The 25,237-nt window shown below is 36.5% G+C and overlaps 1 protein-coding gene across 1 annotated transcript in view; it reads left to right on the forward strand.

The window, feature by feature from the left end:
* Positions 1–14,730, forward strand: part of NCAM2 (neural cell adhesion molecule 2) — a 271,664-nt gene extending 256,934 nt beyond the window's left edge. Inside the window, exons 17-18 of the mRNA XM_066571936.1 lie at positions 2,942–3,061; positions 8,421–14,730. Of these exons, the coding sequence (XP_066428033.1) occupies positions 2,942–3,061; positions 8,421–8,532 (232 nt within the window). The 3' untranslated portion in view covers positions 8,533–14,730. The remainder of the gene's footprint in view (positions 1–2,941; positions 3,062–8,420) is intronic.
* The last annotated feature ends 10,507 nt before the right edge of the window (positions 14,731–25,237 follow it).

Here is a 25,237-nt window from a genome sequence, read left to right on the forward strand (position 1 = left end):
AGCTATTTCCTAATTCTTCACATCTGACAGTGAGAGAAGACTAGCAGTGTTTTTTCCATCCTGTGAAGCCAGCCTGTCCAATCAATAGAATCAAGATGTGAAGCTTCTGGCCCTGACCCAGCTGTCCTTTCTTGTTGAGCACAGCACTGCAGTTTATGCTTAAGTTTCCCATTCAAGGAGTGGCCAACTGTAAATTGGTGTACAGACTCTCCTAAATGGGAAGACCTTAGGGAGATAAAGTTGGAAATGTCACTTGACAGCAGTTTATACCTTGCTATCAGCATCTCATTACCAAATGCCATTCCATGCTGTCCCAAAAAAGCACCGAGCTCGTCTCTTGATATTAATTCTTCTGTTGCCCTTCTTTTGCAAGAACAGCTATGTTATTTTATCATATTTCTTTCCTTGTCAGAATGGTCTTCAGTCAGTCAGGCCTTAAAATATTTGGGACAGTTCTTATTTTAGCCTATTCTGTGCATTAATATACTGTCAGACTAAACTCCCAGGAAAAGCTTGAAGAGTCAACATTTAAATTTATAACATGGTAACTGGTATTGCCTAATATATATATAGTAAATAATAATGTTCTATGTGTAATGAATGATGATGGTATAATCCATGTAACAGACACAGACACCCATGACATAATGGATTTCCTACAAATCACTTAAAATTTGAAATGCTACAGTTTCTACCTTCTGTAAATATACATGACTGCTGGTCACAAGTAACATCTTTTTTAGTCCTTTTGTCATGCAATACTGTTTGTAAGACTGTCGATGTATCAACAAAGCAAGAAGAACTCACCAATCCATCCACCAGTCCAACTTTGATCCCTGATCTTTTCCCAGGTATGAGGTAGCCAAGAAAGTTAAGTGCATCATCTACCAAAAGGAACTTTGTATCTATATGGGTATCTTAAGTGTCACTTGCAGAAATAAACAAGCGCATGCAATTCTGGGGTTTTTTAATAGACAGAAATATTTTAGACTTTTACTTATTAATTCTTCTTCACACTATTTCTTTATCTGGGCTACATTCTTAATAACCTACAAAGATTTTCCTTAAGGATACCTGTCAGAGTATGGTAGAGTTTTCCTGATACATCTTGTGGCAAAAGCCTGTTTTATCCATTATCTTGAAGAAACAGTATGAAAATGTGAGATATGAATTAGAGAAGAATTTAGCCAGGTCTTTGGTGTGGCCTGTAGCAGTCTAACAGATCCCTACAACATGCCAGTCCAGAAAAGAACCTGTTAAATATAAAAGTAATTGTAACTCAGTTACCCTCTGTTTGTAGACTGCAGCTGATGCTCTTCCAGGATATAGGAAGAAAATATTTTCATCAAAAGAGGGGCTTTTTTTGTAAATATATATATATGTGTGTGTGTGTGTGTGTGTGTGTGTGTGTGTATATATATATATATATATATGTATATATATATATGTGTGTATATATATGTATACATATGTATACATATGTATATATGTATGTGTGTGTGTATATATATATCTCAGGTATTATCTGATCTTTTTGAGAGCAAAACTGTATAAAAGTTAATTATTACTTTAAATAAGTATTGTTAATTAGTATGCATTGTTAATACTTTGTGGCAGTGAACAGATATTTCCAAATCAGGTCCATATTTCTGAGAGCAGCCCTGCAGAGAAGGATTTGGGGATTCTGGTTAATGAAAAGCTGAACATGAGCCAACAATGTGTGCTCACATCCAGGAAGCCAAAGGTGTCCCAGGCTGCATCAAAAGCAGCATGACCAGAAATTCAGGAGAGGTGATTCTGCCCCTCTGCTCTGGTGAGACCTCACCTGGAATGCTGCATCCAGCTCAGCAGTTCTTGGTAAAGGAAAGACATGGATTTGTTGGATCAAGTCCAGAGGAGGACACAAAGATGATCAGAGGGATGGAGGACCTCTCTGAGGTCAGGCTGAGATAAAGACTTTTCTGCGTCCCTTTGAACAGGAATTTTTGAAAAAAGATGGGGACAGACTTTTTACAAGGAAGGGATGATGGTTTTGAAGTGAAAGTGGGCAGATTTAAATTGGACATGAGGAAAAGCTTTTTACAATGAGGATGGTGAAACATTTGAACAGGTTGCCCAGAGAGGTTGTAGACATTCCATTGCTGGAAACATTCAAAGTCAGATTGAATGAAGCTCTGAAGAACCTGATTTGTTTGAAGATGTCCCTGCTAGTTGCAGGGGCATTGGACTAGATGACCTACAAATGTCCCTTCTAAGCCAAACTATTCTATGATTCTTTGGTTACCAACAAAATCATTATGACAGCACTCACAGCTCCATCTCCTTATAATTAATTGTTTAATTAGCACAATATTTGTACATTTACTTACTTGAGAGACTAGCTGTTCCTCAAATGGGGGAAATATGATGTAGAAACAGTTTATTCTACCAGTAAAAGCAGAAGGGCTTTGATTTTTACCACACAAGGGCTCTTTGCATCAATGGCAGCTGGGGTTGTCACAATCCAGGAGATTAAAGCACACTTTTGTGGTGTATATACTCACATAACAGCTCTTTAACACTGCCAGAAAAGTTCAAATATAACTAGGCATCAAGTCCAATCATTATTTTACTAGGTTAAGGATACTAGGTTAAGGAAGTTTACATCTATTCCCATGAAGAAGCTGTCACCTTATTATTAGTCATAAACAAAATGCTCTTTTGAGATGCTAATTCATCGTGTTTACAGAGTTAGGGCAGTAACCATGGATACAGGATGCTTTGAAGACTTCAAGGAATTGGGAACACGCTGTTAAATGTGTCTTGGTGGTGTTAGTCACTGATAATTAGTTCTGCCTTTTCTTTGCCAACTTTTGAGAGAAAGGATCTTAGTAATTCTTTAAGTGCAATGTACGTAGTTAATGTGATGATAAGAGACTAAAACTCTTTTAATAATTTTTAGGAAAGATGGATCAAAAGAGCCAATAGTGGAAATGAGAACAGAGGATGAAAGAATTACCAGCCATGAAGATGGGAGTCCAGTAAATGAGCCAAATGAGACAACTCCCCTCACAGAACCAGAGTAAGTAGCCTGATATTCCCTGGAGTTTCACACAAGCTGATCTTGGCTGTGTGGACAGACTGGACTTCCCACACTCTGGGGGGAGGTACACAGCATCACCAGAGTGGCAGTGTGTGAGGGTAGGGTTTGTTTGATTGGTTTGTTTTTTACAATAATCAATGTAAATCATGGTACTTCATCAACACTGGCTGAGCACAGCCATACAAGGATTCTTAATTTGTTTGCACCTTGTATTTACCACTTATCCAGCAATTATTAACTATCCTGTGGGAACAATCTCCTGGCTCTCACGAATGACCTTAAATTGAGTCACATATGCATCTTCACACACATCCTGAAGATGGGGCACAAGGATACTGTGCTCCAGAAACCCAGCTCCTCACTGGAGTGGCCCCTTCCTGCTTTCATACATGGAACTGAGAATTTAGTTTGGTATTTAGGTCCACATAGTGGAATTGGATTAATGGTGCTGAAGGGCAGCCTCTGCTCCATTTCCTCATCCCCCCTTCCTTCCCTGCAACCTTCTCTCAGTACAGAAAGCAGTTTGCAGTTTGCAGCCATGCTCACAGGCTCTGGATGCCTTCTGAATAATGGGACCAGCTTGTGCCCAGGGATGAAATTGCTGAAGAAACCTCTAAGTTCTCTTTGCTTTGATCCCAACACTTTACACATATTGGGAAAATCTCCTGTCTCATGACATCTTCAAGGCATCAAGGTTATGAAGATGATTAGGTAGTAAATACAGAAATTCACCTGTTGATAAATTGATGAAATCATAGTTCTTTAAAAGGAGAGGGTGTTCTTTCAAAACAGTCTTTTTCTTTTCTGAAAACATGAAGAAATTTCATTTTTTGCCATTATGTAAAACTGTAAGAGCCAGAACCTTTAATTAAAAAAAATGTTTGCTGCCAGCTGCCATTGATATTTTTAGTAAATAGGGAGTTAAGTAGCTGCACATTAAGCTGTATAGTTCTTTGAAGAAGCTGTGCACAGAGAGTTTGAACTTGTGTTAATGAAATAATTATGCAATCTGTTGAGTGACTACTGATATGTTTGCTCTTCATATTAGAATTTATAATCAGGGGCACAGTGGAAAGCCCACAGGTATCTAAAGAGTCAGGGGAATGTAGGTGTAAACATTGCACAAGTCCAGCAAGCCTTGGATATGTTAGTGGGTAAAGCACCAGGTCCACGTTTGTTCATGACTTGAGACTATTTTTAGCACTAGATCTTGCAAATCAGATGTAATAAAGCCTCTTATTTGGCCTTATCATAAAGCAGAGCACTAGGGCTCAGGAGCTCAGTCCCTGGGTAGGGACCGGGTGCCCGAAGCTCGCTCGCTCATGCCAAGACCGCAGGGCTACCATCCAGCAAGCATGGTGATTATCAGCTCTATAGTGATTGCAAGCTCTCAGGATTTCAGCTCTGCTTGCTAGGTAGTGGTGCCCTGGGCTTGAGGCTGCAGCAGACGGAGAGAGAGGAGAAGGAGAAGGTGCAGGCTGTTCCACGAAGATGGCTTTATTTGGGGAGGTCCGTGAAGGGTCTCTGCTCTTCTTCTTTCTCCACTAATGGGGTACAGTATGCTTCTTTTATAGGGTTGGAAAGGATCCAAGCTTGACCAATGGGTAAGGGGTTAACATGACATTGCCTTATAGGGTTACAGAGGTAGGTTAAGGGGTGGAGGACAGGAAAACAGGAATTTTCTTTTGCTGTTTCAGCATTCCTATTGTTCATATCCTCCATGGTGCTTTTCCTAAATCTATGGGGTTTACTACAAGATGCATCTTGCAGGAAACATGATGCAAGGAAAGATCCAGTTCAATTCTTTCTGCTTGTCACAACCATTAGATCAGCTGACAGGAGTGAAATTTGAGAGAGTCAAAATCAAAAATATTTACTGTTTTAGGGGAGGGGGAAAGAATCAGTGCCCACTGTCATGACAGAAAAAAAACCAAACCAAAACAAAAAAAGAACCAACAAAACCCCTGAAAAACTAACTCCCAGGAGCAACTGATAAGTATTTGATGAGCATTATGTCCTTGCAAAAATAGGACTGCTAAGAGATATTAACAATGATGACAGCTTCCTTCTTGGTAATTTCTTCCCTCACAACCAATGGCAAAATGTGTGACCTGTACAACCAAAAGCACAGGTGTACAGAAGTCAGCTGTGGGACAGGGATCATTCCCCAAGATCTGGGACAGTGTCCCTTGGGAAACTAAAGATGAGAAGAGATGGGGGACGCCTGAAGGGCCATTGATACCAGGGGAATATGGAAAGGCCTTTGACTCAGCCACAGGTCACACCCACTGAAACAGAGGAGCCATGTAAAGTAGGAGTGAGACACACAAAGGGAAGATGCAGTAGAGGAGAAATCAGTCTCTCAGTAGGAATAACACGAAAATACTTGGTCAACAACAGCCAGAGAGACACATGCTGGGCAGGGTGAGGATGACCAGAAGGGATCTTGGAGGGGAGAGCTTAGCTTGCAGGAAAGAAAATTTCAAGGACATTTCAGGCAGAGAGTGAAAGAAGGTGAGGTTCATTATGACTAATTTTGGCTGTCTTAAAGATATACATGATAAACCTTGAGGTAAAATTAGGTAAAATATTTTTAACAATTATTGAATTATGTTGAATAATAGCAAATTACACTCAGAATTTCAAATGCAATTTAAGAAGTGGTGGGAACTAATTAGTAAAGAGATTACTTCCTCTTACAACAATATTCTTTATTATTTTGCTCAGTATATTATTTGGCAAACTATTTTTTACCTTATCTCAGATGATCCATGTTTGGAATCCATGTATGACAGATTATCTCAAAGCACTTTATCTGCAAGTCAACAAGTTTTAATCATGCTGGCAGGAAATCAGTTCAAGCTGTGCATTTCATATCACAGTCTTGTGATATGAACAAAATACCACATGCAATGTGGTACAATAATTATATTCCTAGTCTGACATTAATATGTTTCTAATATTGGTTGAGTTTTTCTTAGTGTTAATGCAGTTGGGTGAATTCCAGTATCAAAATGGCTAGGAGTCATTTTTTTTATAAAATAAGAAAGTAAATATTGAGGCTAAAGTTTTGTATAGGTATCAGCAGACTGTTGATGTTTGGCCACATGAAGTGCTAGAGGAAGTCAATATTATTAATAATTGATAGCAGCCAACATCTGATTAAAGTGAGAAAATTTTTTGTTGGTTTTTGTGGGATTTTTTTAAAAAAATCTTTTTATTATAAAATTAATAAACCTTTGAAAGGATTAGTCTGCTCAGCTGAAAAATATAAAAATAAAAAAAAATGAATATAAAATTCTTTCTAGATGTCGCTAAAGAAAAATTTGGTGTAGAAAGATTGGTATAATTAAAACACTTAAACTTGAATTAGTTAATTGAAAGAGGAAAATTATTTAATCTCTTAATAGAGATTAAATATGTATTTAAAGCAAATGGAAACAAAAATTCCAAAATAACAAAAATTTTGTCATAGGGAAAAAGAAAAATGTCTAATGATAACTTGCATTCATAACTCACACCCTATTAAAAAAAAAACAACTCAAAACAAGTTTTAAAATACAATAAGGTTTAAGAATGGTGCATGGACTTTGTGATGAGGAAAGTTTTGGTGCATAAAACTTTTTACTTGTGTATATCTTATGTTGAGTTGTTGTTGTCTGCTTGCATGTAAAAACAAATTTATCCCACTATTTGCATGAGCATGGATTTCAACAATGTCCAATATCTTTCAACAGGGTTCTAGCAAATCTTCCTATTTCAAATATTTTGTAACATGGTCTAAATCCACTTAAACCAATGTCTTTAAATTTCCACTCAATATAATTTGTCAATTCCCCAGTTTTGACTTTGACTAAATATTTCCTTCTTTCCAGAACCATCTTTTGAGAAATCACTCTGCTTTTCTTAAAACTCCATTAAATTAGGTTTTGGGGGTTTTTTAGTACTTGTTTTAGTGTTTTGCCTAAGCAGATGTCTGGCACACATGCCTGCCTACCAAAAATGCATCTCATGAGCTGCCCTTCCTCTGTCCCAGTGTTTTACCTTCTGTTAAAAATAGATTTATGTTGATTCTGTTGTTTCCATTCTTTCAGACATCTTGCTGTGAGCTGAAATCTGTTTCCTTTGGGTTTGCCATGAGAAACAGACAATTAGTAGAAACCTCCCTCTGTGCTCAGAGCCAGACATCTGATGATATATCCCATGTATTTTACTGTAGTAGAACAAGTTAATCTTAATTTCTCTCAGATACATGTTGTGCTCATTGTTTAACTTCTGGATAAACAGTATTTTTCTTAGTTCATTTCAGACAACTTAAATTTCATAAGACTGGGAATTCAGGTATTGTTTTGTTTTATTTTCTGTTATGAAACACTGTCTTGTAATAAGACATTCCTACAAGATTCCTCAGACAGGTTTTGAACATTGTATTGCTCTTTGGAACATTGAATCAAGCAAAGCAGAAATTTACTGAAATATTTAACAGTTATTATGACTAAAAAAGGCATATGCATACTATTCCCTAGTAAAAAACAGAAAACAAACCCAAACTGGAATTGTGATTAAGAGCTATAATGTCCAGGAGACATTATTACAGGAACATCTCAGTAAACCATACATCTTTTTGACAGCTATATTTTTCGACAGCTAATTACTGGCAGAAGGGAATCAATGATTTTCAAGACCTTTTTCAATGAGATCACATTCAAGAGAGTGGGGACTCTTTTGCCAAATCCTCAGAGTTTTCACTAAGTCTTAAAAGACCTTGTAAGTTATTAATGATGCTACATTGTGTGATCCATGAAAATTAAACTGTAGAACTTTCTAATGATAACTTCCATTACCTCCTGCGCTTTAAGAAATTCTTTACCTATGTCTTGGAATAATCTCCAATAATAGCTGTGTTCTATCGTATACAACTGAATTTGCATTTAGAAAAGGCATTAAAAAGAGTTTAATTAAGATTTAAAAGTCAAGCAAAAAACTTGACTATAAGTGTTTCACAGTATTCTAGGCAACACATACCTTTGTACTGTCTTGGGTCAAGCAATTTGACATTTTTTTTCTTTTGTCTTATTGAAGAACTGCATTTTGAGCAGCACCGATGTTCTTATCATGTGATTTTTGTGGCTTTATAGAAATGGAAAGGGTTAATATGAATTGCTTTAAAAGTAAAGAACCTCAGTGCTCCTATTAAAATAATTATACACTACTTTAGGAAAAAACTATTGTTCTACACTGTGACCTATATGAACTGTATATATGTTATAGACTTAAATTACAGATTATTTAATTTTTGTGTTACCATGATTCCTCTTTTTTTTTTTTTTTCCAATAGGAAGCTTCCACTAAAGGAGGAAAATGGCAAAGAAGCTTTAAATCCAGAAACCATAGAAATCAAAGTTGCTAATGACATCATCCAGTCAAAAGAAGATGATAGCAAAGCATAATAAGATAAACTACAGCTGTCTGGATAATGCATTTGGATTGAAGTAATCCTGTGACCAAAACTTTACAGCTGACCTTAATTTCTTGGGAAACTTAAGCTTGGAATAGTTAGTACATGTGTACATACGATGAAACAGTTCCTGTCTACAGTTCTTTTCTATATTTTTTTCTTGTTTGGTTGTTATTGGGTTTAGTATGTAATTTTGCTGACACCAAGTCCTATGCTATAAATCTGAAAAATCTGCAGAATAAGAACTGTAATTTATTATATGAAAAAGAGTGTCTACTTAGAAGAAAAATTCTGAAGCACTCCTAACCACAAACAATCACATCAGGCCTCTCCAGGTCTTCAGTGCAAGCTACATACATAAAGTGCCATATGATAATAATTTTTTTCCATTTATAATAAAATGATATTTTAGGTTGCCTTTAAAAAAAAAACCTCAACTAAACCAGTCTCAGTATAATGTTTAAGACCTTAGCTCTGTCTGACACTCAATAGCCATTCCAGCTGTGATTATCACTTGAGGCAATCAAAAAAACCAAAACTCTTCAACACAGAGCCAGGTCCCACTGCAGTTTCTCCTGGGTTCTTCAATAAATACATTTTAAAAAAGCTAGTACTCACAATATACAAGCTCAAAAATTGGCTAAATATTTCAACAGTCTATTGGCCTCATCCTAGCTACAAGAGTGTGACTCTGAAAGGCTCGAGGATTTTCAGTGCTTCATGTTTTCTGTATGAATGTTTTGAAAGTTACATGTGAACTAAAATGCAGCCAAGGGGTAAAAAGAAATCTATTTTTAATCATAATCTTCACTTCAAATGAAAACCTACAATATTTGTCCCAACATATTTATACATACAGGATATTCGTTTTTGTCTTAGTTCAATCCATTTAGCTAAGGGATAAAACTATAGTTTAGTGAAGTAGATACATTTTCTCCCCAAATCGGTGTATAAAATACTAAACTTGGCCTTTTTGAATCAGGACTCTTCCCTTTATGATTTCATACCATTTGTCTTAGATACAATGTGAGAACAGATGGAAGGGCAACTTTGTCTAAGCAGTTTGGAACAGTTTTAAATTACTGACTAATTCAATCTTATATTCAACAAAATGCTTTTTTCTTCCCATGTCAAGCTTTCTTTAAGATATTCCTTTTTATTATTCCGATCAACATTCCCCACCAGGAAATTTGACAGATTTATTTGATCTGAAATTCATTCACATGAATTAATAATTGATTTAGTGGTGTCACTAACTGGAGCAGTATAGTTTGTTTCCACTCCAGTATAGTGTATCCACACCTACCAAACTCTTCAAAGCCTTGCTTTGAAAGAAGTAGATAAACCATATAGAAAACTAGACTGGAAAATTCTACTTGTCAGGAGTAACTGGTAGAATAAGTTGTGAATTTTCCACATCTAAGTCACGCATGAGGTTTAAGTGTACTTTTGCTCATCAAATTGTGTTTTCTTCATCTGAATTTTGATCATATTTGAAGTCTTTGTAATTTTTGACTTCTGTACAGTAAAACTGAAAATGAAATGTAAAAGGATCTCCTTAAATTTGAGGAAAATATCATAACCTTCTTGTAAACCCAAGTTTAAGTGCATTTGAAAGAGCTGAGGAGAATATATTTATATTTAATTTTTAAATATTTCTTATTTTTCAAAACCAAGTTATTTTATGAGTTTTTTACAACTTTTCCTCACTTTGAGAAATAGCTAAAATGAACTAAGGAGTTGAGGACAGAGGCATACTGCTGGTGTGGCTAGGATAGGAGGCCAAGTTCCCACAAAATCGGTACCAAAGTGAAAAAAAATGGGTAAGAGGGGATGGCAATGTGGGATGAAATTCATGGAAGATTACAATTGAAAACTGCTGAAAAGAAGTATCTCTAAATGCTGGGGCACTAATTCTGGATGAAGGAAAAATGAAGACATTTCTTTATGAACTCTCAGTGTTGCTTCCACATACTGGGCAGGCAGTACTACCAAATAGCTGCTTGAAATTATCAGATTTCTGATAATTTCTAATGAGATTTCCTGATTCGTTCTAAGCACACGGCAAGCAGGCCTGCTCATGGCCTATAATTAGAAGAACAGTTGTTTTATTTATCTGTATGGACTTGTAGTCTTTCCAGAAAGTATGCATTTGCAGCTGGGCTTTCTTCTTCTATCAAAATGCAAAGAAGGAACCTGGACAACTCCAGCAACTGAGAATAATGTGGTTGATGTGGCTTGAACATCCTCTCACACAATTTTTTTACCGGGATGAGGATGAAGATGGTAGACAGTTTCCTCTTCACCTGCTGTGACAAATTTGGATGGAACCATTCAATCTTCTCTTCACAAATGGTGTTTTTTCTGAAGCTAGCCTGATCATTTCCAAAAGAAGGTGACTATACAATGTAGCAGAACTAACAGTGTCTAGGCTCAACTGCAGATGCATTTCAAATTCTAGTATTTTTTAGTTGAACTTACACAAAGAAAACCCAAAAAAATGACCTAACGGTTCTATATTGGTGGTTTTTTCTGTTTTGTTTTTTATTTTTCTTTTTTTTTCCTGATATGGCCTCTAATTACAGTGTGAAGGGATTAGAAGATTTAAGAGGTCTTGTCAGCACATTTACTGCTAATACACTTGTGCTACTCTTTACAAGCAAAATATATTGCAGTATTATTTCAATATTGGAAGCAAAAGCATTTCCCACTATGCTGCATTACAAATCAAAAGCTGTTTCCAGGAGTATTTAATTTCTTCTTGCTGTTATGTCTCTTGGCAGTTGATCTGTGTGAGGGCTGAGAATAAAACAGCTCTAAATTTCTGATGGACTGTCCAAGCACACCTTTTTGGTCTATGGATTAATAGGTTATCTCTTGTGCTTTAACTCTGTGCTGTGCAGGAGAAAATCAAACTCTCACTACGAAAGAATGCTGAAAAACACTGATATTTCAAAATAGTTCCAAATATTTCCAAATGAGGAAATAATTTGCGCATAGTAATTTGTAAGATATGTGTAGAACTGGAATAATAACATTTGTTTATTTTCTTTTCCTATTCTAGATTAAAAACAACAAAACAAAACAAACAAAAACAGGTATCTGTATAAATGTCACTTTTACTGTCTAAAGTAATTTTAAGTGTTAGTATGAAATGTCAGAAGAGTTGACAAAATATAACTATTTGTAAAAGTAATCTGAATTGTTACACTAACATACTCCAGGGACCAAGGTGGGAGGGAGCCATTGAAAGTAGTACTGAACAAAATGTGGCAGTGACAATCTCTTTTCAAAAAAAAAAAAAAAGGAGTACAGTTAAGTGAAATTACTTAAAGCTCCTTGGTATTTTTTTAGTTTTTTAGTGAACTTGAGTTCTGATTTATCACAATAATTAAAAATTTTTAATTAATATTTTACAAGTTAGTAATCAAACGTACCCTGGAGAGGTTTTTCCTGGTTTTGTTTGTTTATTTTCCTTTTTTGACTTATAAGATTTTTTTGTGGTTGCAGAAATATTTGCTATTCTGGTGATGCTAATGCCTAATGTGACAAAGATTAATTTATTCAGGCCTCGGTCTTGCAAGAAATTTTGTGTGGTTGAACCCACCCCTTATATGGCACCTCACTGACATCAGTGGGGTGGAAGATGGATGTACTTTCCTAAGAGACCTTGCAGGATTGGGCCAACTTTCTATCTCTTCATAGATATCTACAACATAGTTACACCGTGGCCATCATCTAAAAGGCTGTTTGACATCAGTCCCTGGTGCAGTAAATCCCAGCTGCTGTCTTCAGCCTCTGCATTGATGTTCATCCAAACAAAAGTGGCTTTCTTTTTATGATGGTAATTAGTTTGATTATTTATTTAAGTGCCAATCATTAAACTGTAGTATAATCATCATGCCATTTTTTTCTGTTTCCTAGACCAGATAATGGAAATGTATTTGTGCCTTTTGATAGCATGCCACTCTGCTTTATTAAAGAAAAATCTTCAATAATTTGTCTACAAAGCCTGTTTAAAATAATTGAAAGCTTTACTGTCACATACTTTTCTGCTCAAATGTTCTCAAATATTCATCTAAATCAAACTGAAGGTATTATTTTCAAGTAACATAACTATTTGAAACACAAAATTTGCAAAAATCTTTTGAGATCACGATTACAATGAGGGTCATGGTGGGTGTCTTACTGCTGAAAAGTTTCAAATAGAAGGAGAATGTAGTGGATGTGTAGGGGTGTTTTGACCAATTTCTCAAGTTCAAGAGTCAGATAGAAAGTCTCCTTAGTTCTAGTTAAGTGCTTAGACCTAAAACATTAAAATCTTTCCTCAAATCTGAAAGATGATATTCCCAGCATTTTACCTCTGGAGATAAACTGCAGAGAATGTTCGTTTTGCAATCATTTGCAGCCTCACCGTCGTTATGTAAGCTGCTTTAAGAAGTAACATCTTTGCAGAATAGTTGCGTCTGTTGGATATTCACGCCTGATTAAAGGACCTCCAAAAAGGCCATTTACTGAGAAAGCTCAAGACCTCTTTGATCTATGGAGGGGTACTACGAGCGCTGCACAGAGACACAGTGCAGGAATCCAGGTCTCAATCCAGGCCTCTGGGATTTAAGACAAACCTGATTCCAGCAGGACCTGGATTTTATTCATCCATCTCAGCGAGGCTCTGTGTGTCCTCAACTGATGGAGCTGTTTTTGTGAACCAGATTTCCAGGTGTAAGTGGAACTCAAATGTCCTGCCAAACTCCTACTGACATTTTGCACAGAGGAAGTTTTTCTATCAGGAGTTTCTACTGATCAGGAAATTATGATAGAATATCCAATAACAGTTTTATCCCATACATTACTATGTCCAGAAAGAAAACATCTCTTAAATATCTCATTGTGATTGCGATACTTCATTAGCTGAAGATGAAAACGTTCTAAGTAAATAATTATCCTTCTTAAATCTCCTTGTTTAGCTTCAGATAATCTTTCTGATAGTTGAAAAGCTACCATGGTTAAATAAATATTTTTTAAAAAACTCTTCACCCCTTTTCCAGATTTTTTTCAGATTTTTTCAAGTTCCTGAAGTACCCTGTCCACTTGACAGCAGTTCTGTAAGTTTTAAGTGATCTTCAGAATTTCCACTGCTCATATATGTTCTTATATCAATTTACTTGGACCTGAGCCAAAATAAGCCTTATAAATTTGGCTTTGGATCAGGTTCTGAGAATTCTCAGTTTCCCAGTCCATCTTTTCTCTTAAGAGGCATTGAGATCCTCATAATGTTTGACTTTCAAACTTGAATATTGGCCATTTTTAGCCCAGAGAAATGAAATAAATATTTATTGCCAAATTTGTATTGGCAGCTTTTAAGTGACAGGTGAGATGGGGAGCGGGCGAGGCGACCAGACGCAGTGCCGACAGAGCTCGGGAAAGCCAGGGAGAACAGGTGCCAAAGAGTGAGCCAGGAGAGGGCTGGGAGCATCTCTCCTTAACATTGACAAGGGAAAAGGGGAGTAACTGAAGCAAGGGAGGCTGCTGAAGGGCACTGCCAAAAGGCAAGGTAATGAGAGCTCTGAAAACCAGAGAAGAGGAGGAATTAACCCTGCCGCATCCTTTAACTCCCCCATGTAATTAGGCTACGGTTTTTCAGATGTAAAAGGCAGGGTTGGAGGAAGGCAAGACAAACCCTCAGAGTCTCCACAGATCAATGACAAATACATAGAGGAGTCAGATTCCCCCAGAAGATAATTCTATTGCTCATGGTGTAGAGTTCTCACTAAGAGCTTTGAACTACTTAGACAAGGTTTTAAAAGGAGAAAAAAAAAAAAAAAGGCTTTCCTGCTGCAATGAGCAGTCGGTACGTATTTGTATGCTGTGTACAGTATGAGCTAAAGCATACCATCTATTGTTTTTGTTATTCCACATGTTGTCAACAGCCCACTTGCGATATCTGCCACCTGAATTATATATTGATAAGTTAGCTACCACTGGAGCTAGTTTGTTTATTGTTTCAGAATCTTATGTCCCTATGAAATGCTGTGTGTATATATATATATCTCTATACTGTAAAAAGAAGTAATATCGCAGATGCTGGTTTTGTATTTATGAAAGACATTGAAAGTATGGCTTAAAGTATATCAATTATTTGTCACTCTTCACCATTTGTATATTAATAGTAAAGATACTTTTACTTTAATGAACTGTTGTAGTTACATTTATTTTTGCTAAGTGTCTTTTTGTCAAGATGTCTGATTCATTAGGAGTTTCATTTCCGGAAAGAAACATACCCCTTATTTTACCCCTGTTATAGAATTATTGAATAATGCTCACACAGACCTGCAATTTATTATTCTCTTTTCTGTCAAAATACATCTATTGTTAGCATCCTGAGTCTCCAGCTGAGCTTGAGGCCCATTATGATCATCCCCAATAGAGAAAGTGCTGATAGATAATATTATTTTTTTTTTTCCAAACAACACAAGCGTGACATTTTGGAGGTATTTAGTTTATGCCAGAGAAAAAGATTTTATGGACAGAAGCCACCTTATTTTGCCAAACCTAGAACCTTCCAAAAGTCTTGTAACTGTGTTAGCACCACCAGGAGATGATGAAAACAGGTTGGGCATGGTCTGCAATAAATGGGCTCTTATTGCTGTGCTGGGTTTTATTCCACTGAAGACAGAAAATGGACAAAGCACAGCCCAGCTCAGCCACTTCCCTGAAATGGCAGAGGGGTGTCTGTGGCATCCATATTACCAGCAATAGAATAAAGTAACCCAAGAGAAACTTCCTAGTTTGTGTATTCATGCCTAAGAAACAGTTTTCTGAGTGTAACCTAAGCTCTAAAAAAACCACACCAGCCTAAGAATGGAGGGGCAGTACATAGGAGAAATATATTTTTTCACCCAACAAAGTCTTCACAGCTTCATTTTCTTCCTTCCACAGATCCTTAAGCTCTGCCACTGCAGATGTCTTAGGCATGTAGTTCTCTAAGTGCCAGTGGAAGCATTAGCAAGCATTAAGAAAAATGTCTCTTTCCATTAAAAAACTGAACATGAGAGAACTACTTCAGTGTCCTCTCAACATCAGCTTGTCACTGAAAGCTTTTCATATAATCATGTTTATTGATCATAAAAACCCCAGATGTCCTGAAATGATGAACGAATTTAGTTTAGATCTCTTGAAAGCCAATCAGTGCAGTTCGCTGGCCACGAGAGAGGTTGCTCCTTTAATTTACAGGTGGGTATTAATACAATTATTGCAAATTGCTGCTAACAAAAAGGTAATGTAAGACATGTTCAGAAACAGATTCAACCTTTTAAAATTTAACCTTGTCAAAATATATCATGCTCTCACAAGCTTCAGACGTGCTACTCAAAACACAAGATAAATTATGGCCAGGTACCTTGATAATGATAGTTTGTTTATCTGTGTCATTCCTAAATTAGACACAGCTAGCACTGCACCAAGAAAACCCAAACAAAATTAAAAAAAAGTCACACTTCGATTCTTGGCAAAAGATGACTTAACTCTCTCATTGGAGCCCTAGCAGATCCTGAAAAACAAGTTGCATCTGTAAGCTCATTCCTATGTGGAAAATGCTTATTTCTGGGGGTATGGTTAAAATTTCTCTGTTGATTTATTCAACACTTTCTAAAGAAACCCAAACCTCTAGGCTGAACATTGTGTCAGACTTTAATTTCTGTAAAAATCCTTTATGCAGCAAACAGATAAAACTGTCTTTGATTAAACAAAGCACTGAAGCCCATTCACACTCAGTGCCAATATAAAGCAATGCCAGAGGTGTTGCTGAGAAAGCAGAATGAATCACATCTGGCAGGAGACTGATCAAGTCAGGCACAAATTTTTAAAATTCTCTCAGGCAATCTGATGATAAAGAGAACAAAATTTTGGAATGAAAAAGAAAACCTTATTCTACTAAGCAAATGCCATCTTTTTGGACTAAATTGGGAATTGGGAAATTATATCTTATTATTTTAAAATTTAAAAAGTAGTTTCATTTTCATAGACCACATCATGATGAATTAATTTTACTTTGACACTAATTTTTATCATAGAGCCCAGAAATAACACTTCATCATTAACTTGTATCTGAAGGCTAAATATCTTTAATCACAAGAAATAGAAAGTTGCTATGTACTACTATGCATTCTCCAAAACCATCAGAAATAAACATCAGGATTTTTTAAGAATTGTTCTCAAATTGATTTAAGAGTTACAGATATCTTTAAGAAAAAAAGAATTTAGAGAAAGTAATGGTGCTTGCACATAGTGTACTGCAAATTTAATTGACAAGGCACTTGCACTGAAATTCTAACTACTGTGTGATAAGTACCACAGAATAAAAGTAGTGAAGTGTTTTAGAGTTTTCTACACAAAACTTTTAATTATAGACAAGTTTTGTAATGAGGCCATTCCCTAATGGGATGTATGTGTCAATTGTTACACTGAAGTCGTGGTTCTGCCCTTCTTGGAATTCATGGCACACCTATCTGCAGCATTTTCTCCTATCCTCTTTTTTTGTAAACTATATACTCAGTAGAAAGTGGAATCTTTTGAAAAATTACAGGCATTTACTCTTGAAAATAGGGGTTTTTTTCTTTGCATAAAGGAAAACAGACAAAAATCACTTGTATAATCTGGAGATATAACACAGATATTATTATCACTGCCATGCACATGGCCACTTGTGTTCAGTCAACATAAACTGCCAAATCTGAAACATCCTATTGCTAGCTGAATGATCCATGGTCTTGTCTCATGCACCAGCATCCATATGTTTTGTATTTGCATGCAGCAAACATGCTGCAAATTTGATCAAAGAAAGTGTTTGATTGTTTTCTGGGAGCTTGATTCCAGCATCAGACTAGAAATTCTGAAGATATCACTTTCTATTTGCTGGATGTGGGAATAGGAAAGAAGCAGTAATACAGAGGCATAAAAGCCACTCCATCAATTACTGATGAATTTGCTGTTAACTGTGTTAACTAAAAACATCCATAAAACCCATGAAGCAATTAGAAGCTGGTATTAGATTTCTCTGATGGTGTTGAAATATCAGTGTCAAGGTGCTGTGATGTCTGGGAGCTCCTTGGCGCTGGGGTTTTAGGGGACCCGTGAGGGATCTGGAAGGTTTTGGCAGCCAGGGTCTCTCCCCCCATCCTTATCCCAGGAACAAGACAGCCAGGACGAGGGGGAGGAGTAGGTGAGGCAGCCTCAGCCCCAGTGATCTCAGGGTTACAATCAAGCCAGGATTCCCCCTGGTGTGTGAGTGAAGCTGAGGTGGGAACAGGGGTTGATGACCCTGGGAGGTTGATATGAGTTTTGGGTTGTGGATAAGGTGGGGGGAGCTCCAGGCTCAGTCAGGGCTCCCAGAGCCTGGAAGGTTAGAGAAAATCTTCACAAAGAATTTAATCTATTCTCAGATTGTGTTAGATGTTGAGGAGGAAACAAACAAAAAAAAAAAAGGGGTTTGGAGATGGGTATTGGGTAAGTGCCCATTGCCAACATGTTAAAGCAATAAGATATTGATTATTGAGGTGTTTCAGGTTAAGCACAATTCTCAGCAGAGGAAAATATAGTGCTACAAGTAGGCTGATTATACCCTTTGCAGATTGGTTTTATTCAGTATGAGAATCCTTGGGAGATAAGGTCCTTGTAGTTTGTAATTTGTCTCAGGTGGGAGAGCAATGAGAAAGGCTGTAGCACTGAATTCGGGGTCAAAGGGTCTGATTTCCATCTTGGGTGACAGTTGCTTGGATTGAGCAAATCAATTGAAAGGAAAGTGTAATGTTTCTTTTCCTCTCCTTGGCTACTTTTTGCTAAAGATTTATGGACCCATTTATCCTACTGATTTCAGTGAGACCACTCTCAATAAATATAAGAAGACGCATAAACAGTTTGCCAGATTTACACCTTAGATTAAAAGAGGGTTTTGCTGTATTTTGTGAGAAATCTTTCTCCTGCTGCTTCATGGAGTGTGGGTGTGTTTGTGTTTGAACATATTGGAGCATTCAGCTCTTGCAATACATGTGTTACTGAGCACACATTTAACAGCTGACTTGGTACCACTATCTGAGCACGAGAGCAGTAGCCAAACCCTGAGATGAGAATTTGTGATCTGTAAGATATTTGAGTGGCAAGCTGGACAAAGTAGAACTGTTATCAATAATGGTGATGTTGTTAATTTCACCCTGAAGAGTTATGAATTCTTTTATCAAATTATGAGAAACTGAATGCCTGTGCTTATCTTCCTAAACCTCTGCTGTATCAACATGTTATGCTGCCTGTTGAGACATAGTCCTCTGAAGTGTTGGCAGTTACTTCTATGTGAAAGGGCAGCCATGAATTAAATTATTGTTCAGAGAATACAGACAACATCTTCCTATACCACATCAACCAAATTTCCCTGGAAGCAGCTTAACGGACAACAAAAGAAACATGAACTTATCCTAGCTAACCTATTTTAAAATTCTTTGCTATCTGTAATAGCATAATTAACATATTCAAGGATTTTTTTTTTCTTTACTATGCCTTTTGAGGGCACCTTTCAAGGGGTTAAACAAATGCAAGTGTGGTGTGACTATTTTGCAGCTGGCTGGTCCATGTAACTTGGCTCTTTCCCAGAGGTAAGTGTTCAGGCACTGTTACACCTTCAGCATTCTGACCTGTGTAACATCACCTATTCCTAAAGTGCTGAGCACAAAACCCAAACTTTTCTTTTCTGCTAACAATACATTGCCTTCCTCTCAGGCTCTCACTATTTCTTCTCAAAGCTGCATAGCACCCAGGTGTGCTCCAAAGCATTTCTGAGGCGGAATTTTTGCTTAGTCCTGATAAATTATATTTTCTGCATCTTTTCTTTTTATGGATTTTTTTAGAGTAGCCTTAAGGATGGATTAAGCTCAATTTATGTAATTGAACATTTATTCTACTATGTATTTTTTTGTCTGTTAAGCTTGAATTAAAAAATACAAACATGAGAAATATACTGTGTTTTCCTTGTTCCCTTCTCTGTGCACAGACATTTTCTTTGAACCACGTATGGGTCTATTGACTGATGAGCCTATGGCATGACCTCCTGCTCTTACTTGTGGTCATGACTCCGTTTCTTCAACTTCAAAAAAGTGTCAGGCAGACAGGTTTTGTTAGAATTGCTGTGGTTTACTTCACTCATTTAGCTGAGCAAGCAGGCAGATGACAACATTCTGAATAATCGAATATATTCGTCTTTAGAAGGTTTTGGCTTTTACTTAGCAACAATTCCCCAATCCAGAAGTGCTCTCTTGGGCAGATCAGCTGGGAATGGACTGGGTGGACTGGTAGGCTTTGTAGAGTTTTACTCAAATTGAGTGTTTGAACAAAGTTACCTGTTGGAATAGGGTTGATTTCTTTATAAATTGATTTCCAGTTATTTGGCCCTTACTAAACGTGTTTGCAGAATGACCATACAATACATGTGTCTCAAAAAATCTCTTTACTACAATAAAAAAAACCAAAAAACAAACAAACAAAAAAACCAAAAACAAACAAAAAACCAAAAAACAAAACAAAACAAAACATAAAACAAAACAAAAACAAAAACAAAAAAACCCCAGGACTCTCTTATGAATGGCTAATTTAGAAACCTTTGAATATTTGTATACTTCCTTTTGCTAAATCTTACTCATATCCCTCCCAATTAATTGAGACCAGGCTGGGATTTTCTAGGAGCAAAATGGGCTGCCTTCCTGTAGCCAAGAAAAAAAATGCATTTTTGTCCATTGTATTAAGTAATACAAGATACTCTAAAAATTATTTCCAAATCATTAATTAAAATTAATTTCTGTCCTGTGTTTTCCTTAAAGCCAAATTGATCACTTTTACAAAGTCTATTAACATGAGGTTGCCAATCTCTTTTCTGAGTGCTAGCATGTGTAACCACAAATTTGTTCAAATCTAGAAATTTTCCGTCTCAGCTGCAGTCTCTTCTCCTTACTCCCTTTGAGTCACTGTACACAAACTGCCATCACACAGTGCTGCATTTAGTTCTGCAAAGAGTAATACCTGACTTTAAAAGAAATTCCAGCTTGTAAAGATACACCATACGTCTGGATTTCATCAGTTATTTTTGTTAGGCTCAAAATATAATAGCAGTATAATTTAAGGTTTTGTTATATCTGAGTTGGGATGGATGCAGATGACTTACACATTGCCTCTATGCACAGCTTCTCTTCCTGATTTTTATGGTCCACCACATGTTACTCTGCCATAGTATACAGGCAGATAGATATGGATTGTTTGCTTTGCTTTTTTTTCTCAGAAGCTTAACTTCTTCAGTGAGATAAATATCTATCTGCATCTGAATTAAGATTGATTCATCATTTGCTACAAAATATATCGGAAATAAACATCATAATTGCTTCCTTTTCATCACAATATTGTACCAGCTTGACTTCTTTTGCCAGAAAACCTCCTCAGACCATCCAGAACTGCCAAAACATCTGAGATAATACACTTTAAATTACCGTATTATAAAGCTGAACCATCTGTGCTGAGGTTTTCAGTGTTGCATGGGGATGAAAATAGGAATAGGAAAAATCCCAGATAGGTTGTTGTAAGACCTAACATGATATACGTAAATTGAGTTAAGTCAGTCCCTGGTATGGTTAAATAGTCATCACAGAATTTACTGCCTACAATTAAACCCAAAATTAGAAAGACTATGTCAGATATGCTGGGGAATCCACAGAGAGCAAAGGGAGGCAAATTGACTGCGCTGGCAATTTTATCAAAGCTTTGCTTTTGGGGTGGAACCCAACCCATTTAGGGACCCTAGAAGTAGGCTTTTTGTAAAGCTTTACAGAAATAGAAAGTATAATGGACAGTCTTCACTATTAATACTGATTCACCATGCAGATTTTCTCTTATATCTTCCATTTAACTTCAGCAGACCTGTGTTTGTACAGGTATAACCCATTCCCAAGTACTGCAGTCTGTCTGAGCTTCCTCTCACACTTGGAGGAACAAAGCTGGTGCAGAAAGTGAAGTGCTGATACCCCACAACTCGTGCTCTGTATTCATCCATGGATTATAAATCGGTCTGTCTTTCAGTGCAGCTCTTGCCTAAGACTTCTATGTACACATATTTTGAGCTAGGTCTGCTATATTTGCTAAGCTAAAATTAATTTACTGATATGCAAGAGTTAACATAGCAGCTAATTTAAAACCATGTAGTTTGGGGTTTTTTTTAACATTCACTAGAAGGATTTTTTACCTTTTGTTAAAGATAATTAACATCCTCCAGTTGTGCAGAAACATGGGGGAGGGAGGGGAGGCTGAATAGAGGGAGAAGAAAAGTTTTTACTGCCTAGTTAGTTATTATCCTAATTACATTCCTGATGGCTTAAATAGCAAATCATTGTATACAAAATGTTAGCCAGAGATACAAAAGAATTTATATTCCATGTGTATTCTGTTTATGTAAGAAAATGAAGAAGGAAAATCATGGAGCAGGAAGGCAGAAGGAAAAGCAGGATAGTGAGCTGCTTCCCATAAGAAGGAAGTTCATTTTAGGGTTTGTTTTAATTCTTTCTTCTCCCAGTTAGAAAATAACCTCTTCTTCTGTGATCCAAATTAGTGCGTGTTGACTTGGTGTGTGATTTAGTATGTTAATGAAGAGAGGATGATAAGATGCCATGAAAAGATGCCACAGACATTAGATTGATCTCTGTATGGATAAGGCGACTCTAGATTTAATTGGTAGCAGGATTGTCCATGTCTAGCTCTCTCTGAGGTACAAGTTAATCAACAGAAACTCTCTTCTCACCCATTCCTTTGACACAGCTGCTGCAGGAACTTTAGAGAGTACCAGGGTAATTTCTTTGGCTTTGCTCACATTGCAGGGAAGGTGCTTGTTAATGGCTCCACACATCCTGCAGGTAGGAAAGATCCAGCCTCTGAAATGACTGCTCAGAGCTGCACATGCTGAAACTGGAACAGCTGTTTCCCCACATGTTGGGCATTTCAGATTATTGTTCCTCTTCACATTGGGTACATTTATGGCTGCAGCTCTGCAAAGCCAGTGTTCCAGGTGCTTGTTCTCAGCCTGTCTAGAGGCAAGGCTTTCCTCCATCCCAATTTTTGATGTCAGCCCTTGAAAAAACACTTAAGTGGGTGGATAAAGAGGTCTGGTTTGTGCCCTAAGCAAATCAAGCTGCTGGTGTGTGCTGGCATAGTCCTACCAAAGCCAAACCAGATCCAGACAACTGCCTGGAAAGGGTTACATTTTGCAAGCCTTCTGCTCCTTGCACCCCAAATTTCATACCTAACTTAGTCCTCTTGTTTTTTGATTGTGGAAAATGTAATTGTGTTTTTTTCATGCCGTTATGTATGAAAAACTAAGTATTATGGTAATGAAGCAAAAAACTTCTCAAACTGGCCTTGTATCCAAAAAGGACAGTAATTATATATTTAATAAGGATTAAAAGATACAGGTGAGAAAGCATCACCAAGTCCCATTTTGACTCTATCATCTTAAAGTACAAAGAGGAAACAACACAGCTCTGGATAAGGACAAAGAACTTACAGGTTTTTTTATTACATGCTTTCAAGGCAGTTATTTTAATCTCTATTTTTTTTCCTCACTTTGCTAGATACAACACAATTGTTTGTTTTCTTAACGTTTTTTCCTGGCTTGTCATATCATATTTTACAGGACTGCAACTTTGGACTGCCAGCTTTTCTGATGTCTAAGCACAGAACTTAAAACAATTGTACATGCAGTTTATTTGAGCTTCTGGGATATAGTTCAAGAAAATAAACTGAGACATACAAAATGACAAGTTGTTATTACAGAGAAAACTACATCATGTACAGGAGAAGGAGTACTAAGAATTTATTCTTAACCTAACAGAAAATTATAAAACCTAATCACAATATGAATATTGTTAATAGTCCAGCCATAGGAACACAATACAAATTAGTACAGAAAATCCTCATTAATAATAATGCCATTAAAATTGTTAAATATGATAACTTTTTTTTGTATTATGCTTGCCCCTCCAATACCTCCCTGGATCTGACAGTCAAGTGTTGGAGCTGAAGAATGTTCCATCTGATTTTAAGAGGAGCTGTTTATTCCTGCTGTTCTTAAATTTAATTGACTGACCCTTGTCTCCTATTTCATAAAATATTTTTGTAACAGGCACACCCACAAGCTGCTGCTGATTTAGGAAGCTTTGAGAAAAAATATTGACCCTAAATATAAAGATATTTTGAAATCAATGATCTTGCTAAGATACCAGGGCTTTATTGTCATCTGCATATGAAATACAGGATTTCTTACTCTTCTGATGTCTTATACATGCAATTTAAAAAAAGATTTTTAATTGGACCCTCTTGTGCTGGTATTGTCTAAGATATAATTAATTTTCTTGAATACAACTTGAATTCTGAAATATCAAACTGTTTTCTTTTTAGGTAGAGGGACCCATAGAGAGACATCAGTGTCTTCATACATATGGAGGTGGATGGGAATTTTTAACAAAATTATTTTGATCTAACCGACAGAAATGAATCCTTTAAGAATTTAAAATAGAAAAAATTTATTTATGTTAATTCATAATGCATGTTGACAGGATTATATCCTCAATTAGTTTTCTAGGTTTCATAATTGTGCTGTGAACTCTTTCAAAATATAATTTTGAAGCTGTTTTATGTTTAATGTTTCACTCATGCAGCTTTGGTCCTCGTGTGTAATCACTCCAGCAGGCAATCTATGCTGTCTCTATAACCTGCCTTTTTCTTTTTTCCCTCAGCTGAGCAGTAGTTCATCAGGAAGAAAGACTTGAGAAGCTCTGATTGCATAAATAAACACAAGCATGTCCTCTCTCTGCACGATTTATGCTTCTTCTGCTTGCTCTCACTTACAACTCCTGATTGGTACTCACATCACAGAGGTCACACAGCAACATTTTGGCACAGTCTAAGTGTTTACTAGCTACTAATCAACTTCTATAAATTTTAATCTGCAGTATGAGGAAGATTTAATGAAAATGTGTGTTTATACAGCAGTTTAATGGCAAAGCTTTCCTCTCTGGGTTTGGTTTAAGATCATTCCAGGTATTTAATGTATAGTCTGAAATTCAATGCAAATGCTGTCTGCAGTCTAGATTTTCTATTCCCCTTTCCTAATGGTATATTCAAATGTCATTGGAATCAAAGAATGCAGAAAGGAGCTTTTCGTGACTTGCTTTACAACTTTTTTTAACAGGCTAATTTAGTCTTCCAGAAAGAAAAATATTCGAATGAAAAGGATGTTAGAAGGAAAATACACATATATATAATTAACTATAAGTCAAATGTCTCCAGCTATGTGTCTTAAAATCCTCCATTATTTTGCTAAATTCATAAACTCGTGTTTTAAGCTTAAGAGTCTCCAGAGATACTTTTAGTTTCAGTGCACTGAGAAAGTCACTATAAACATAGAAATATCAGCCCTCTATTCTTAGAACTTGGTGGCTAATTTCTAATGAATGATTTATTTGATGAATGTTTTACCTTTTTCCTTTTGACTTTATCAAGGGTACAATATAAAAGAATATCTATTCATTGTTCAAAAGTATTAGGTTAATGGGTTTTGCTAATATACCTCACTCTGTAGTAAAGTGAGTTTCAGCAAATTACATGTATTAGATGAGCTG

Source organism: Molothrus aeneus, chromosome 2, assembly GCF_037042795.1.
Source record: "Molothrus aeneus isolate 106 chromosome 2, BPBGC_Maene_1.0, whole genome shotgun sequence".
NCBI classification, from domain to species: domain Eukaryota; kingdom Metazoa; phylum Chordata; class Aves; order Passeriformes; family Icteridae; genus Molothrus; species Molothrus aeneus.